Genomic DNA, 18,896 nt, shown 5'->3' with positions numbered 1-18,896 from the left:
CCCCATGGAGGAGTGACCCACGGGACAGCAGTTTTGTGAAGAACTGTTGCCTGTGGGATGGGCTCACGCTGGAGACATCCATCAAGGACTGTGTCCCATGGGAGAGACCCCATGGGGGCATGGGAGGGACCCCATGGGTGCAGGAGAAGGACTCCTATCCCTGAGCAATGGCAGAAACAACAACTGACCGTAACCCCCATTCCCCATCCTCCTGCACCACTGGGGGGAGAAGGGAGAACATGGAAGGAAGGAGAGGTGGAAGGAAGGTGTTTTAAGATTATTTTACTTCTCACTCTTTTGCTCTGCCCCTGTCAGTAATAAATTCAATTAATATCCCTACTTTGTTTTGCCAGTCATGGTGATCAGTAAGTGAACCTCTCCCAGCTCTTATCTCAACTCATGAATCCTTCACTGTTTTTCTTCTCTGTCCAGTTGCAGAGGGGAGTGAGAGAGCAGCTGACTACCTGGCATCCAGCCAGGGTCTACCCACTACATCAGTGCGTCAGATTATGGCACCAGTGAAGATGGTTTGCATTAACATCCCAAGACTGAACAAGCTAGTTAAGAGCCAAGCAAATGTTTCCTTCTGCTACCCCTACTATAGGAGCAAGGCAAATGGACAGGAGGTGTAATACTTTAAACTGATGTAGTTGGATCAACCAAAACTCACCTTTCAGAGCCCTCATGTTGAGGGCTCCAAGATTAAACAACCAAAACAATTCAAGTATGACCAGTTTTCTCTCTTGAACTTCCATGGGTTCAAAATACTGCTCTTCATCATCATCAGAAATGTCAAATTGTAAGTTGAGAACATATAAATAGATGATCTCATCACAAATTGGCACATTCCCTCTAAATGCAGAGCTCTTTTGATGCACCTTCTTTGTTTCTCTTGGAAACTGAGTACTGATGTTTAGTAAGTTATAACCACAACCTGTTGATATCTTATCTGAGAAGAAAGGAATATCTCCAAAGTTTTCTTTTCCTAAATGGCAAGGTGATTGCAGATGTAGTTACAGATTATTCACAGATTTCTTGATATTTCCAGTGCATCTGGAGGGCAGTCCTCAGAACTAGACTTGATCATTACAGTTTTGCCTCTATGAGATTTCTGGATCTAGGGTCCTGGTCAATGGCAAGTTGAACATGAAGCAACAGTGCCCTGGCAGCCAGGAAGGGACAACTGTGTCCTGTGGGGCATCAGGCACAGCATCGCTGGGGATTGCCCTGCTCTGCTCTGCAGATATTCACCTTGAATATTGTGTGAAGTTTTGGGTGCCACAATATAAGAAAGATATTAAGCCATTAGAGAGTGTCCAAAGGAGGGCAGTGAAGATGGTGAAGGTGGGAGTCAGTTACACAATATGTTAGAGGGGAGAGGTAACAGTTGATTGTATTCAGGATGATATATGTAAGTTTATGTATAACTGGTATATTTGCTTTGATGTGTGAGCCAATCACGTAGCTTTGTTTGTTAAAGGCATAAAAGATGTAGTCGACATGAGGGTCTTTGGAATCCTGACTTGGGACGCTAGTCCTCAGGTTTCCCGGGCCCAAATAAAGCACCGCATAAACTGACACTCTGTTGGTTTGTGTTCTTGTTTCGGGCAACACCTTGAGGGGAAGCTGTATGAGCAGCAGCTGAGGTCACTTTGTTCAGTCTGGAGAAGAGGAGACTGAGGGGACACCTCATTGCAGTTACAACTTCCTCATGAGGAGAAGAGGAGGGGCAGGCACTGATTTCTTCTCTGTGGGGACCAGTGACAGGACCCAACGGAATGGCCTGAAGTGTCAGGGGAGGTTTAGGTTGGGTATTAAAAAAAGGTTCTTCCCCCAGAGGATGGTTGGGCACTGGAACAGGCTCCCCAGGGCAGCGGTCACATCACCAAGCCTGCCAGAGTTCAAGAAGCATTTGGACAATGCTCTCAGGCACATGGTGTGACTCTTGGGGTGTCCTGCACAGGGCCAAGAGTTAGACTCGATGATCCTGATGGGTCCCTCCAAACTCAGCATATTCTATGAAAATATCAGGTTGAACTAGTGCATTAAAGATAGGATGAGTACATAGTACCACTATCCTCATTGAGCATAATGGAAAAACTCCCCTGAATGGGGACAAAAACGTTTTTGATTGCCATCATAGCTGCAGACATGTGAAAGGTGAACACCACCACTGAGCTTCAAGGGCTTTATCAAATTTTGAACTCACTTTGTACTATATGAGAATAATCAATAAAATATCAGAGAAGTGAGGAAAGAGTAATTAACCTCTGAAAACAGATGTCTTCAAGTCTTCTCTTTTACAGTCAAATATATGCAAGTTTGCATAAATCTGCCTTGTTAAGACATGAGTCCCAAGACCCCATAGGATCTTAAGGAACAGATGAACTTAGGAACTTTACAATATGCATTCAATATACTTCATAATCTTCAAGGCATCAGTGTCCAAGCTTCGTCCACTTCATTCCATAGATGACAGAATTTCTTTTTATTATCAGGATCTAGGACTTTGCCAAAATATCAGACTAACATTTTTCTTTTAAATCCTGCAGACCTAGGTTCAAAGCTTGCCACAGTTCTGAACAGGTAGGCTCACATGCTCTTGAGACCAATGAAGTGTTATCAGGATCTTTTTGCTTCATTTTTTGTAACAATTTTCATAAAAGAAGGAATATGTAGTAAGCCACAGAAGAGCTTTTATGACTATATTATAGATCAGGTATTCAAGTTTGTTGTTCCCAGATTATTTTCTTTTTAGAAATATTATTCACTCTGCCCCCTTCCCTGCCTCCCAAGAACATAGATACATCCAAAGTGTATCTACATTTTGTTCAATTACTTGAACAAATTTATGTCTGTTTCAAATAAAGTCTGATCCCAGTTATTCTCTTATGTGTGCATTGGTTTTGCTTGGCAAATTTGCATGAACATTCTCTTTACATTGCAACATGCTCACCAAAAGGCAGTACCTTGGTACTCAAAGCAAGATCATAAACTATCTTATTCTAAAAATTAGTAGAGATGTTCTGTCAAATTAAATGGGTCACTGTGGTGCAAGAAACAAAATATTACAGGAACCACAAGTTTGAAATGGATTTCCAAGCAGTCGTGTCTCACCTGTCCTGTTATGAACAGTATTCCTGGAGACAAGTTGTGGCCTTCATCTTTGGAAATATCTGCATGTCAAAACAATGAGTACTTTCAGATTTAGAAATTAGTTAATGCAGAACCTCTGTGCAAAAACACATTGCACTGGAATAACCACGGATATCTCTGAATATATTTCTGCTGAAACTGCAAGTCAATTGTGATTTGAAGAATATCCATCCTGAAAATGGATATACTTGGAAGCTGAGCAAGTATTAGGGACAGTAGCTGGATGAGGGGAGCTGTATTAAAGAAGTATCTGCATTCTTCCATTTAATCTGAAATCTTTCCAAAGCAGCAGCCAGAACACCACTAGTGCTGAAGTCTCCGATGTTACTGCTTTCTTGCAAACCCGACGATGGTCTTAACTCCTAGATTAAACTTTTTCAACAAATGAGTATAATAGGATGGTAGCCTAAAAACCTATAGAACTGCTTGCCCTAGCAAATGAAAATGGGTGTTTGGTAAATACTTGAGAAAAGGTAACAAATCTAAATAAGAACCACATGCATGGTTGCTGAGCTTTGTTTTAGCTGAATGGTAACACTCCATCCTATTAATATTGTTTGGTAAACTTTAAAATCCAGAGATTTCTGATTTACCTTGAAGACACAACAGATAAATTACCACTTCCCCATTTACACCCTATGAGGGATTCACTTGGAGACTTCATATCCAAAATGGTTAAATGTGAATGTACTCCTCTTCAGAACCACAAAGATTGATCCTCTAATGCTGAATTCTGTATGAACCATTTTGATGACTCAAGTATAAACTTTTTGCATAACAATTAAGAATGCAATATTTTAAAGCTCTAACACTCTTCAGAGATTATTGGGATATGCCTCCACTCATTTGAAATACCACTTATTTGCATTATTTAAATCAACCATGAATAAATTTATATCAAATATACCAGTCCTAAGCAGTTATTACTTATTGTCAAACATTCCATTTTTGATCATCAAAGACAAGTCAGCCAGAGGCCAATTACAAGCTTATCTTATTTAAGCTAACAGTCAAGACCAGGAATTTTTTACAAATAACACATATGCCTAAATAGCAAATCTGTTTACTGACAACTGTTTTCTTTTCCTAGTTATTTTTCAAAGATCTCTTCAAAGACATGCAAGTGCCCTGTCCCTCCCCAACCAATAGTGTTTAGACCACAAGAATCTAAACCAATCAATATAATCTGAATATAATTAAGATTTAAAATTACTTTCATGGTACTGATGGATCAATGGAGTGAGGGCAAATATCCATTCTTATCCTTCTACTCTTTCATGAACATTCAGCTTTATTAGCCATGAGAGCTTGCTCTCACCTGACCTTCCCCCAAACCATATTCCAACAAGCAAATAATTAAACAACTAAAGAGATCTTTTGCATCACTAGAAGAGATTCCCACAAAACTAACTCCTCCCCTTAAAGGAGACACTCAGCAAATGTAAGTAAAAAATTTTAGTCTTACTGCTTGCTCTCTTAAAGAAGAAACTAAGAAAGTAAAGTCATGAACCTGGTATAGGAAGCTTTATAGAACAGAACATAATTACAAAGGTTCCAAAGTCGAGACCAGAGGGTTTCCAGCTGCTGCAGTTCAGAGGAAGGGATTGCCAAGAATCTGAACAGAAACAGCTGTTAATTTTTATCAATCTGTCAAGAGACTTTATCAAACTTCTGGTCACTATGCAAAAAAGAAAGTCCATCAGGAGAGATATCCAAACTAATTCAGGAGAAAAACAACCACAAATCAAACCAAAACCAACCCCCCTAAAAGGACTATAGGAGTCTCTGACGTGCCTTAGCGTGTAGCACAATTCAGAATCTTCATTTTAGTAAAGTTCTGTTTGTTTTCTTCAATTTGACAATAATGTAATCGAATAACTGGAGGATGAAATACAATCTTATGAATTTTTCTGCTTAAGAATGTTTGGTAAATCATAACAATAGTAAGACAAAAGAAATATTACACTAGATAATAACAAGAATTGAACTACAGCAAATTATAATCATCTCCACTTGTTTAGAGACTGGAAGCTGTAATTTAACCTCCCTGAATTGTTTTTATAAACAATATAATTTCAATTTATCTATAAGATAGATATTTCTGAAACAAATTCTGGATTTAATCCATGTGATTTCTTTGTGAAGAATTATAGTTTTGTAAACTCAATTGTTAAAAAATCTGAGCAAAACCTGAAGTGCAAATACTTCTGAAATACATAATGCAGCACCTAACTTCACAAGAAAAAGGCAACTCACTAGCATCAGACTTATTTCATGTATCACTTAGAGATTAACGTATCCAATTAGTTTCAAATTCATTTGTAGGGACAACAAACTTTAGAAATAAACAAATTACTTTAAAATTTATTGGTGAACATTTTTAATCTTCCTTGCAGATGTTGATTTTATTCTCACATCAAAACTTGCATTCAAAAATATCTTCAATTAACTAGATTCAGTAATATTTATACAGGATGATAATGAAAAAATGGATGTGTCCTCTTAGGTTGATGGTGGAGTGAACTTAGTGACTATGAACTATAGAAATGCTGGGCATAAACTGTTAATAAGCTTTATTAATTATACATGTCATTTCTTTATTAAAATTTAAATCTATTATAGAGAAGTGATTGTCCCAGAAAAAAATAGTCATTACTGGGTAAGTAATATTAGAAATCCTCCCATCCATTTACCAGGTACAATCAATTGCATACACTACATATATATTATATTTAATTTTCTAATCTTAGTTCATGGTACAAATTAAAACACAGTTCCTACTAAACTTTTGGGTTTTAGTTATTTCCTACATCTCCTTACAAGAGCAGGTTTCTACACCACCCTATGTCAAGTACAACCTGGGATAAATGTGGGAATTTGCTTTCATGTTACACAAGAGCACCAAACACTATTAAAAAAAATATGCCTCTACTTTTCTTTTTTTTAAAAATGTACTTTTCAGTGTTTCATTCTTAAAAAAATATAAAAGAAAACAATTTTTCCTAGATAGTTGGAAACATTGCAACACTTTATTGCAATTCCTCTAGATAAATGAGAAATTTCTTCCCCTTATTTTTCTTAAAACATGTCTAAACACGAAACAAAAAAAATGTCTCATCTATAGGAACTGATATTGCAAATCTACTTTTTCTTGGTGTGGTGGGTCTCGCTGAGCCAGACTTTATTTCCCCATAGTAGCCCTCACAGTGCCATGCTCTGCATTGGTAGCTAGAGGAGTGCTGATAACACACCCATGTTTTGGCTACTTCTGAGCACAGCACTGTAACATTCCTTCTTCAATCAAGGGCGAGATCCTGGGAGGGGACAAAAGTAGACCAGCTGACCCACACTGACCAAGGGAATATTCCATACCATATGACGTCAGCCCAGATATAAAAGCTATGGCACCGAGCGGGAGGGGGGGCATTCATTGTCTAGTGGCTGCCTACTGAGAGGCCTTTGCACGTGCTGGAGATCTGCTTCTTGGGGGTGGCCAATCATCACTGCTCATAGGAAGTAGAGAATAAACTGTGCTATCTTTCACTTCTGCACGTGCAAGCTTTGCTTTACTTTTTTTCTTTTTTTGCTTTAAATAAACTGCCTTATCCCAACCCATGAGTTGGCTTTTTATTTCCCCACTTTACTCTCTCCCCTGTCCAGCTGGGAAGAAGAATGATAGAGTGGCTGGGTGGGCACCTGGCATCCAGCCAAGGGTAACCCACCACAGTCCTTTTTGGAGCCAAATGTAGGGCGAGATAAAGGCAATTATATATATATATATATATATATATCACATGCTATAGTAATAGTAGCTATTGAATAACAAGCTCCTGTGCGGGACAGAGAGTTTACTGGCTGCACTGCTTATCACTTTATTTTGCTAAGTTTCTGGAACATACTAATCTAAACAATGGCTCCATGCTTTGCTTTAATACTAATGGCCTCGTTATGCTTGGGGAGTTATCTTCTGGGGAGCTATCTGGGACCAATGGAAAAATACACCCCTCCTCCCCTCCCTGGCATTGATATAAATGGCTGTATAATGAAGTCTCCCAAGCTCCTTGCTAATCCTTATCTGAACTGTTTAGTAATATTACTACTACTAACCAATACTATCAGAACATTATGGAGTTTGTGGAATGTGGTGTTATCTTGGTGTAGGAGAAAACAAACTTTAGGTGATAATATATTGAGATGTGCCCTGAGGGGCCCAGTTCCTGGGTGGCAGGGAGTGTGGAAGGATGTGGGCAGGTTCCTAGGGTGTTTGACACCTCCCGTTACCTGGGACTTCACACCTGAAAAACTATTCAACCCTAGCAAACTGATATGTCACCTGATGGAAGGGTGCCTCACCTACCCCAATCAAAAACAGCAGCTTCTTGCTCTGTACTGGGGCCTGGCCTGTGCTTATTGAATCATAGAATCATAGAATTAACTGGGTTGGAAGAGACCTAAGAGATCATCAAGTCCAACCCTTGATCCAATCCCACTATGATTACTAGATCATGGCTCTCAGTGCCACATCCAGCCTCATCTTAAAAACCTCCAGGGATGGTGAATCCACCACCTCTCTGGGCAGGCCATTCCAATGCCTGATCACTCTCTCTGTAAAGAACTTCTTTCTAATATCCAACCTAAACCTCCCCTGGCAGAGCTTAAGACCATGCCCTCTTGTCCTATTGCTGATTGCCTGGGAGAAGAGACCGACCTCCACCTGTCTACAACCTCCTCTCAGGTAGTTGTAGAGAGTGATGAGGTCTCCCCTGAGCCTCCTCCAGACTAAACAACCCCAGCCTCCCCAGCCTCTCCTCATAGCACTTGTGCGCAAGTCCCTTCACCAGCCTCGTTGCTCTTCTCTGGACCTGCTCCAGCACCTCAATGTCTTTCTTGAACTGAGGGGCCCAGAACTGAGCACAATACTCAAGGTGTAGTCTCACCAGCGCTGAGTACAGGGGCAGAATCACTTCCCTCGTCCTGCTGGTCACACTGTTCTTGATGCAGACCAGGATGCCATTGGCCTTCTTGGCCACCTGGGCACACTGCTGGCTCATGTTCAGCCTCCTGTCAATCAGTATCCCCAGATCCCTTTCCTCTTGGCTGCTCTCCAGCCACTCTGTGCCCAGCCTGTAGCACTGCATGGGGTTGTTGTGACCAAAGTACAGGACCTGGCACTTGGTCTTGTTGAACTTCATCCCATTGGAATCAATCAAACTCTCCAGCCTATCCAGGTCCCTCTGCAGAGCCCTCCTGCCTTCCAGGAGGTCCACATTCCCTCCCAACTTGGTGTCGTCTGCAAATGTGAGCCACAGTTCAGTATTCTCAGAAAACTGTAGTGGAGGCAGGGACCCAAACAGTAATGGAGGACACTCTGGTTAAGACAGGGACTCAGACCATAACACCTACAGTCATTGCCACAGTAGTGAAAAAGAAGAAATGGATAAGGCAAGCTACAGGTCCACATCAGCGATTACTAAGGAAGGAAGAGGAAGAAAGAGAAGGAGTAGAAGGAGGGGAGGGGGCATATAAAAAAGCAGGTACTTTAACAGAGGAATTCAGACAAATCAAACAGGAAACCGATGTTACCCGGCCCCTGACCTCATAAGAACTCTGGGACTTGAGGAAAGATTACAGCTGCCAGCCTGGTGAGCGGATTCCTACCTGGCTACTTTGATGCTGGGATAATGGGACTAGTAGTCAACAGTTGGAAGGTCATGAAGCCCAGAAGTTAGGATCTCTTGTCAAAGATCGTGGAATCAAAAGAGGAATTGGAAAGGAGAGAACAATTTGCAGTCTTTAGAGATGGCTCCTTTCAAGTGTGAGGGAAAGGTGTCTGTTCAAGGAAGATCTAATGAGCTCCCTGAGAAAGTGGGTCACTGAAGATGAAGGTATCCAGTACCTGAGGGAATTAGCACTCCTGGAAATCATTTATAGTAACCTAAGAAGGGATGACACCCCCAAAGATCTAGAGGATGTCCCTACATATATTGTATGTCACCTACAATATATTGATGACATCATTGTATGGGAGGACACAGTAGAAGAAGTTTTTGAGAAAGGAAAGAAAATCATCCAGATTCTCCTGAGAGCTGGTCTTGCCATCAAAAAGAGTAAGGTCAAAGGACCTGCCAGAGAGAGTCAGTTCCTGGGGGTGAAGTGGCAAGATGGACATCCTCAGATCCCAACAGAAGTCATCAACAAGATCACAGGGATGGCTCCACTGACCAGCAAGAAGGAAATGCAAGCTTTCCTGGGTACCATAGGTTTCTGGAGGATGCACATCCCTGAGTACAGCCAAATCGTAAGCCCACTCTACTAAGTGACTCGTAAGAAGAACAATTTCCACTGGGGCCCCTAACAGCAGCAAGCCTTTAAACAGATCAAGCAGGATATTGCACACGCTGTGGCCCTTGGACCAGTTAGAAAAGGACCAAATGTGAAAAATGTACTTTATTCTGCAGCCGGGGATAATGGTCCTTCCTGGAGCCTCTGGCAAAAGGTTCCTAGTGAGGCCCAAGGCTGACGACTCAGATTCTGGAGCCAAAGCTACAGAGGATCAGAAGCCAACTACACCCCCACAGAGAAGGAGATCCTGGTAGCTAACAGAGGAGTACAAGCAGCCTCAGAGGTGATTGGCACAGAAGCACAGTTTTTCCTGGCACCCTACCATTGCTGAGTTGGATGTTCAAGGGAAAGGCGTCCTCTTTGCATCATGCCACCGATGCTACATGGTGGATTGTTCTGATCACACAGTGCACCCAGAATGGAAAACCAAATGGCCCTGGGATCCTAGAGATCATAACAAATTGGCCTGAAGGTGAGAACTTCAGTCTGGCAGATGAAGAGGAAGGAAAACAGGTGATATGGGCTGAGGAAGCTCCACCATACAATCAGTTACCCGAAGGAGAAACACGTTATGCCCTCTTCACTGATGGTTCCTGCCACATTGTAGGGAAGAATCGAAAGTGGACAGCAGATGTCTGGAGTCCCACGTGACAAATGGCAGAAGCTACTGAAGGAGAAGGTGAATCAATTTGCAGAGCTCAAAGCTGTCCAATTGGCCCTGGACATTGTCGAACGAGAGAAGTGGCCAAGGCTTTACCTCTACACTGACTCATGGATGATAGCCAATGCTTTGTGGGGGTGGCTGGACCAATGGAAGAAGACTAATTGGAAGCATAGAGGAAAACCCATCTGGGCTGCTAATATGTGGCAAGACATTGCCGCCCGGGTAGAGAAGTTGACTGTGAGAGTCCGCCATGTAGATGCCCATGTGCCCAAAATTCGAGCTAATGAGGAGCATCACAACAACAAACAGGCAGACCGAGCTGCACAAGTGAAGGTGTCACAGTTAGATCTGGACTGGCAGCATAAGGGAGAGTTGTTCCTAGCTCGATGGGCCCATGATACCTGGATAGGCTGAAGAGTTGGGCTGATTCCAATGGGATGAGGTTAAACAAAGCCAAGTGCCAAATGCTGCACTTTGGCCAAAACCTCATGCAACACTACAGGCTGGGCACAGAGTGGCTGGAGAGCAGCCAGGCAGAAAGGGACCTGGGAGTTTAGATTGACAGGAAGCTGAACGTGAGCCAGCAGCATGCCCAGGTGGTCAAGAAGGCCAACAGCATCCTGGCCTGTACCAGGAACAGTGTGGTCAGCAGGAGCAGGGAAGTAATTCTGCCCCTGTACTCAGCACTGGTGAGGCCACACCTGGAGTACTGTGTCCATTTCTGGGCCCCTCAGTTCAGGAAGGATATTGAGGTGCTGGAGCAGGTCCAGAGAAGAGCAACCAGGCTGGTGAAGGGACTTGAGCACAAGTGCTATGAGGAGAGGCTGGGGGAGCTGGGGTTGTTTAGTCTGGAGAAGAGGAGGCTCAGGGGAGACCTCATCACTCTCTACAACTACCTGAAAAGAGGTTGTAGTCAGGTGGGAACTGGTCTCTTCTCCCAGGCAACTATCAGTAAGACAAGAGGGCATGGTCTTAAACTCTGCCAGGGGAGGTTTAGGTTAGATATTAGGATGAAGTTCTTTACAGAGAGGGTAATCAGTCATTGGAATGGGCTGCCCAGGGAAGTGGTGGATTCACCGTCTCTGGAGGTTTTTAAGGTGAGGCTAGATGTGGCAATTAGTGCCATAGTCTAGTAACTATGGTGGTAGAGGATAAAGAGTTGGACTTGATGATCTCAGAGATCCTTTCCAACCCTGCTGATTCTATGATTCTATGACGCCTCAGGCCATCAGAGCAGAGATGCCACCTATAGATGGGTACGAGACAGAGGGGTGGACTTAACCATGGACACTATCTCCCAGGTTATCCATGATTGTAAGACATGCGCTACCATTAAACAGGCAAAGAGAGTGAAGCCCCTGTGGTATGGTGGACACTGGACTAAGTATAGGTACTGGGAGGCCTGGCAGGTTGATTATATCACACTGCCACAGACCCGCCAAGGTAAGCGTTATGTGCTTACCGTGGTGGAAGCAACCACTGGATGGCTGGAGACATATCTGGTGCCTCACGCTACTGACCGAAATACCATCCTGGATCTTGAAAAGCAAGTCCTGTGGCGACACGGCACTCCAGAGTGAATTGAGTCAGACAATGGGACCCATTTCAAGAACAGTTTAGTTACTACCTGAGCAAAGGAACATGCATTTAGTGGGTGTATCACATCTCATACCATGCAGCAGCCGCCGGGAAGTTTGAATGGTGTAATGGACTGTTGAAAACCACTCTGAAGACATTGGGTGGGGTGACTTTCAAGTACTAGGATCAGAACCTAGCAAAGGCTACATGGTTGGTCAACACTGGAGACTCCATCAATCGAGCTGTCCCTGTCCAATCAGAGTCCCTTCACACCATAGATGGGGACAAAGTCCCAGTAATTCACTTGAGAGGTATGTTAGGTAAAGCAGTTTGGATTAACCCTGCCTCGAGCCAAGGTAAACCCATTCCTGGGATTTTCTTTGCTCAGGGACCAGGGTGTACCTGGTGGATAAATGAGAGAAGACGGAGATACCCAGTGTGTGCCTCAAGGAGATTTAACCTTGGGGAAAGATAATTTGTATTCGGACTTGTATGTTGCAGGAAATAAGTCACAAGACAAGATGGTGTTGCTGCCCAATGATAGATTGCTTCTCCTGCCCTGAGTATCCATCTTGATGGAATGAAGCCCCAATATCTGGAGGGGTGGAAGACAGCCCTAAAAACAAGATCTGTGCAAACACAGGAAATAGGCAGATATGGGATCTGGGTATGACCTACATGGTATGGAATAAGGGGTGGAGATTGTGGTGGGTCTGGCTGAGCCAGACTTTATTTCCCCATAGTAGCCCTCACAGTGCCATGCTCTGCATTGGTAGCTAGAGGAGTGCTGATAACACACCCATGTTTTGGCTACTTCTGAGCACAGCACTGTAACATTCCTTCTTCAATCAAGGGCGAGATCCTGGGAGGGGACAAAAGTAGGCCAGCTGACCCACACTGACCAAGGGAATATTCCATACCATATGACGTCAGTCCAGATATAAAAGCTATGGCACCGAGCGGGAGGGGGGGCATTCATTGTCTAGTGGCTGCCTACTGAGAGGCCTTTGCACGTGCTGGAGATCTGCTTCTTGGGGGTGGCCAATCATCACTGCTCATAGGAAGTAAACTGTGCTATCTTTCACTTCTGCACGTGCAAGCTTTGCTTTACTTTTTTTCTTTTTTTGCTTTAAATAAACTGCCTTATCCCAACCCATGAGTTGACTTTTTATTTCCCCACCTTACTCTCTCCCCTGTCCAGCTGGGAAGAAGAATGATAGTGTGGGGTGCTTGGCTAAGAACAGGCACTATGGACAAACCATACTATTAGACCTTAGCCTGCCTTAGCAAGAGGCCTGCTTGCAGGTTGCAGGAAAAGTACTGACACTGATATCAGGTTGCAAGAATGTAAACTATTGAGATAACGGGAAGGAGCTCTCAGAGAAAGACAATGATTTCATACGCACGAACAGTGCATGGACACTGCATATAGACCAATCACATAGCAACATGTACTAACTAGTAAGAAGTATGTTTAACTATTGCAGGCCAATTATGTAGTGACATGTACCTATAGTTAACCAATGATGAAGTGACGTGTGTGTGTGAGAATATAAAATAAATGCTGTAACACATAATAAACGAGATCTGCCTATCGATCACATTGGTCTGCCGTGCAGTTACTCTGTGCCCTCTCGGTCACATGATAGAGCGGCTGGGTGGGCACCTGGCATCCAGCCAAGGTCAACCCATCACACTTGGGAAAGCTACATCAGGTGCCAGTTTCATCCATTACATAACACTACAAAATGCAGACCTAATCAAAGTTTCTATACACAAAATACATGGTACCCAATTCTCACACTGTTCTACTACATAGAGACATAATAATTTATATTTTACACTGTCTCATTTCACCTTCTGGTATTAATAACTGTAATCTTCTGTAAGATTACTATGCAAATGACTGCACTCTTATATCTATTTTTGAGTAAATAAACTCCCTATAACATATTTTTGAAAATTAATAGTAATATACTGGTTATAATTATACAATCTGTCATTTCATTGATTGGCTACATAAAATTAGTGGTAAACAAACTATTAATTCTTAATAGTGTTCTTGTCTCTTCTTTTGGGGGAAGATGGGTAATGGGAGAAAGGGAAAGGAGTTGAAAAAGAACTTAAAAGGTAAGAAAAAATTTACTTACCTATAAATGTAGTTTTGAGTTTTGCTCTGGCAGATTCACACTCTTGGGATGGGTGTGTCTGCTCCTATGGGCTTGAAATGAACTAAAAAAAGAAGGGCCCAAAACAGGCATCCAAATGCCCCCTAACCGATCCAATTATTGAAAATAAAACTATTATCGCTTCACTTCTCCCTAATTCAAAGAATCTACAGTAAGATTCCAAAGTAGGTAAAATGGATCCTCAGAGGTAAAATATATAGGGAAAAAAAACCCAAAGAAATTAGTAGGTTTGATTGTCCCACTCTGCTCTGCACTGGGGCAGCCTCACCTGGAATATTATGGCAGTTTTGGGCAACGCAATATAAGAAAGATATTAAACTATTAGAGAGTGTCCAGAGGAGGATGATGAAAATGGGCCTTGAGGGGAAGCTGCATGATGAGTGGCTGAGGGCGCTTGATCTGTTCAGCCTGGAGAAGAGGAGACTGAGGGGACACCTCATTGTGGTCTTCAACATCCTCATGAGGGGAGGCAGAGAGGCAGGTACCAATCTCTTCACTCTCGTGACCAGTGACAGGACCCAACAGAACAGCCTCAAGTTGTGTTGGGGAGGTTTGATATTAGAAAAAGATTCTTCCCCCAGAGGGTGATTGGGCACTGGAACAGGCTCCCCAGGGCAGTGGTCACAGCCCCAAGCCTGCTGGAGTTCAAGGAGCATTTGCACAAGGCTCTCACGCACATAGTGGGATTCTTAGAATATCCTGTGCAGGGCCAGGAGTTGGGACTTCAATGATCCTTGTGGGTCCCTTCCAGCTCAGCATATTCTATGGTTCTATGGTTCTATGATTCTAAAAAATGACAAAAGAGACCACTAATCTTCTATGAAAACTTGTGAGTACAATTCTACTCTAATTTATGGAAGACAACAACACATACCTACACAGAAAGTGTAGTGTGACTGTAATATGTATCCCCATGTCTCAATTACAAAAGCAGCAATGCTTTCAAAAGCATTTCAAAAGCAAATGCTTTCATGCAGATTTTACCATGTGCTAGTATCTAGAGTAAAATCTCTAGAGGAACACTTGCTATGTACAGCATCAGCTAGCACTATATGTTCCTGTTCTAATTAGTCTGAGCACGTGCTACAAGTACAGTCTTTTCTTGATATAATGTGATCTGAAGTTACAGTAGATGTACTAAAATGCGCAAATGCCAGGCTTTTGCATAAATACAGTAAGCAACTTCCCAAAAATTAATTAAATTTAGGAGTTATTGGATATTTCTCCAACATACTCTCATAGGAACAATAGAGGAAGCTTCCTGCTACAGTCACACCAAAACACATAACTAGAACAATCCCAGAGTGTATCAACTTGTAGACATAGTACAAAATTACAAACAACAGTAAAAGTGTTACCAAAAAATAAGAATCATATTTCTCCAAGGTAACAGCTTTTCAGGAAATCTGTCCCAAGACTCCTATAAATCCCTCTACTCAATACTATTAATTCATAGCTGAAACCTCAGCAGCTAAAGTGAAAAAAACTGCTGTCTGGCATAGGGGTAACTTACCACCAGTGAATAAATGGTGATCATTTGGCCCAATATAAGGCAGCAACTCTTGCACCTGATCCACAGCAATTACAAGAACTCAGGAAGAACTGAGACTTGCCAGAGGATGCAGGTAGAAGGGAAGCATAAGGTTGGAATCCTTAACTGGTAATATGGATATTGAACAGTGGTGAAAGGGAGAGATCACATTCTATAAAAATCACTTCTTTCTCCAAAAGAAACAAATCAGTCTGCCCATGGTTATGTAATTATGGTAAATAAACTTCCCAACTAATGTTCCTGAAAACCAGAATAAAAGAGAAAGAGTGTTTTAGTCTCACTCTAAGTGAAGACTGATGTACACCATCAAAAATACAGTGCATTTTTTTGAGATGCTTCTCAGCTAAAATGTGCTGGAGAATCTACTCAAAATATGGGGATATAAAAGTAGCTTTTTAAGTAGTAGAAGACAAACCACAAGCTATCCATAAATAAAATCAGAAGAAATGTAAGCAAAGTAACCAATTCCACCATTTCATTAAATCAAAATTAAAGGCAATAGAGATATCTTTTAAGGTGAGCACCCATTTTCTCTGTATATTCACAATGTTTTCTAACAAGACTTGATTTAGTTAACAAATGAGAAATACCTAAAAAGTTAATCCTTTTAATAACTGCAACAAGAACATTTACACACACACAAATGCAACTCTCTCACTCTATCTCCAGACATTTTTAAAAACAGAAAGGGAGTATCTAACTGTAGTGGGTTTCTGTGGTTAGGTTTTGGTAGTGAGGAGGGCTACAGGGGTGGCTTCTGTTAGAAGCTGCTAGAAGCTTACCCTGTCCCGTGGAGCCAATGCCAGCCGGCTCCAAGATAGACTTCCTGCCACTGACCAAGGCCAAGCCAATCAGGAGTAATAGTAACATCTCTGAGATATTTAGGAACAGAAAGTTATTGTGCAGTGAAAAATTCTAGCCAGGGAAAAGCAGAGTGAGAACATGGGAACAACAATGTAGGCACCAAGGTCAGTGCAGAAGGAAGGGGAGAAGGTGGTCCAGGTGCCAGAGTTGAGGCTCCTGCAGCCCGTGGTGAAGACCATGGTGAGGAAGGCTGTCCCCCTGCAGCCCATGGAGGACCCTTGGGGTGCAGAAACTCACGTGCAGCCCATGGAGAAGCCCATGTTGGAGCACGTGGATATCTGAAGGAGGCTGTGGCCCTGTGGGAGGCCCAAGATGGAGCAGGTTTTTCCTGGGTAGGACTTGTGGCCCCTGTGGGGAACCCATGCCAGTACAGCTCATTGGCGAAGGACTTCACCCCATGGAGGAGTGACCCACGGGACAGCAGTTTTGTGAAGAACTGTTGCCTTTGGGATGGACTCACGTTGGAGAGGTCTGTGAAGGACTGTCTCACATGGGAGGGACCCCACAGGAGCAGGAGAAGGACTCTTCTCTCTGAGCAGTGACAGAAACAACAATTGACCATAACCCCCATTCCCTGTCTCCCTGCACTGCTGGGGGGGGAAGGAGGTAGAGTTTGGAAGGAAGGAGGGGTGGGGGGAAGGTGTTTTTAATATTCTTTTACTTCTCACTCTTTTGCTCTGATCCTGTTAGTAATAAATTTAATTAATATTCCCACTTTGAGTCTGTTTAGCCAGTGATGGTGATCAGTAAGTGACCTGTCCCAGTTCATAACTCACGGATCCGTCTTCATATTTACTTTCCTCTGTCCGGTTGTAGAGGCGAGTGAGAGAGCAGCTTTAGTGGGTATCTGGCATCTAACCAGGGTCAACCCACTACACTAAAAAATTAGCATTATACTATAAAAGATTTTTTTTTAGAAGGAGTTAAACACAGTGCAGAGGAAGCTTCTGAAAAATACTTATGTTAACCTATCATTATTTACTTTAAAAAACACATCTTATCTTCAAAATTTACATGTGGGGTTTGCATCCACTTTTGATATAAAAACAAAGGAAAAAAAGAAAGAAAAAGAAAAATAGGAAAAAAGAGAAAAAAATAGAAAAAAAAAGAAAAGAAAAAATCAAAGAGGATAGATTCAATTAAATCAGTTAGGACAACTAGTAAAGCTACTGAAGAGCAAACAATTCAGAGGCTTATCTGGTTCTTTGCTAGACTGTATAGATATATGGTAGATCTCTGAAACTTGTAATGCCAACATAATAATGAATATCCAGTTGAACAAACATTGGAGACAATATAGTAGTATATATTATTCAATCATTACAGTGCCTTTAAAAGAGTAGATATGATTTTAGTCTAATACTTCCTTGACATAAGGTTCAAATTGGGATATGAATAGAAATGGCATAAAAGAGTTTTCCTGTATTTCCTTAAGTTAGACAACATAGTTAATTAATAGTTAAACTATCAAAACTTATTACAAGTTTTTACTTATGGTACTGATGTGATTTTAGAAACTATAAACAATGTCAATGGTATTTCATTCAGTCTCATGGTTCAAAATAAGGGTAGCTTAAAAAGAATTTTGAAACATAAGAACTTCCCTTTCCATCCATTAAGATTCCAAATAAAGAATGCTAGATATTTTAAAAATGTATATATGAGAGATTATAATTCATTGTTTAAGGGGAATGGTAATGAATGTCATAGAACCACCTACACTGAGTAAAGACAATTGTACTGTGTGACAATGACAGGAAGCTTTTTATATATATATATATATGGGGTTTATATGCATATATATACTTTTATAATATATATAGTGTATACACACACACAATCCTTTTACCTTTATCTTGCACTTCTTTTGAAAATCGCTCCCTTTCAATAGCTGATTCACGTTCTATCCGCTCAATTTCAGCCAATGCATCCAATTCTACTTCATCATATGACGATATAGCTCCTTGTTGCGAAACCTGTTGCTGTGTCTGTACCACAGGAGTTTGAGGTTGTTTTGCAGCAACTGAAGTGTTCTGTTGTAAAACAGGCACTTGTTGTGCCTGAAGGAAAGCTGTCTGTTCATGCTGCAGCAAACACTGAACAGAGTTTAATGGGCGGTTAACATCCTGTGGAGTAACGGGTGTTTTAGATGTCTGTCCTGGGTACTGCACATTAAAAGGAATATCACCCTCTGACACACTGTTGTTTTCCAAACCAGAAAGCATATCATCCTGCTGGTCCATATCCGAAGATCTTACACGAGAGAGTCTTAATGTAAGCTTAGTGGAGTCCTTGGAAGGAGAACTAATGATATCATACATTGCAGCTTTTTCAGTCTGGTCTTTTTCATCCTTGCCTAACTTCATTTTCTTTTGTTTCTTTTGCTTTCTTTCTGGAGAGTCTAACAATATGTCTGGGGGAACATCTCTAGGTGATGAATAAGGTGGAGGTTGAGATTGTTGGATTAAAGGTTGTCTTGATCCTAGAATAATAATTCAGAAAAACTGAACAGTTATGTTGTTCCATGTTTTTATAAAACCACACTAAATAT

General features: G+C 41.9%; 1 protein-coding gene across 1 annotated transcript in view; it reads right to left on the bottom strand.

The window, feature by feature from the left end:
* The window catches only part of LOC126642631 (nipped-B-like protein), a gene marked incomplete at its 5' end in the record, with an annotated part of 64,747 nt that extends 45,920 nt beyond the window's left edge, over positions 1-18,827 (bottom strand). The window contains one exon of the mRNA XM_050320432.1: positions 18,195-18,827. Coding sequence (XP_050176389.1) covers positions 18,195-18,827 — 633 coding nt within the window. The remainder of the gene's footprint in view (positions 1-18,194) is intronic.
* Positions 18,828-18,896: the final 69 nt, after the last annotated feature.

Source organism: Myiozetetes cayanensis, unplaced genomic scaffold (assembly GCF_022539395.1).
Source record: "Myiozetetes cayanensis isolate MyiCay16 unplaced genomic scaffold, myiCay2020 scf239, whole genome shotgun sequence".
In the NCBI taxonomy this organism is placed as follows: domain Eukaryota; kingdom Metazoa; phylum Chordata; class Aves; order Passeriformes; family Tyrannidae; genus Myiozetetes; species Myiozetetes cayanensis.
The sequence above is the reverse complement of the archived record's forward strand: the minus strand, read 5'-3'. Positions and strand labels throughout refer to the sequence as shown.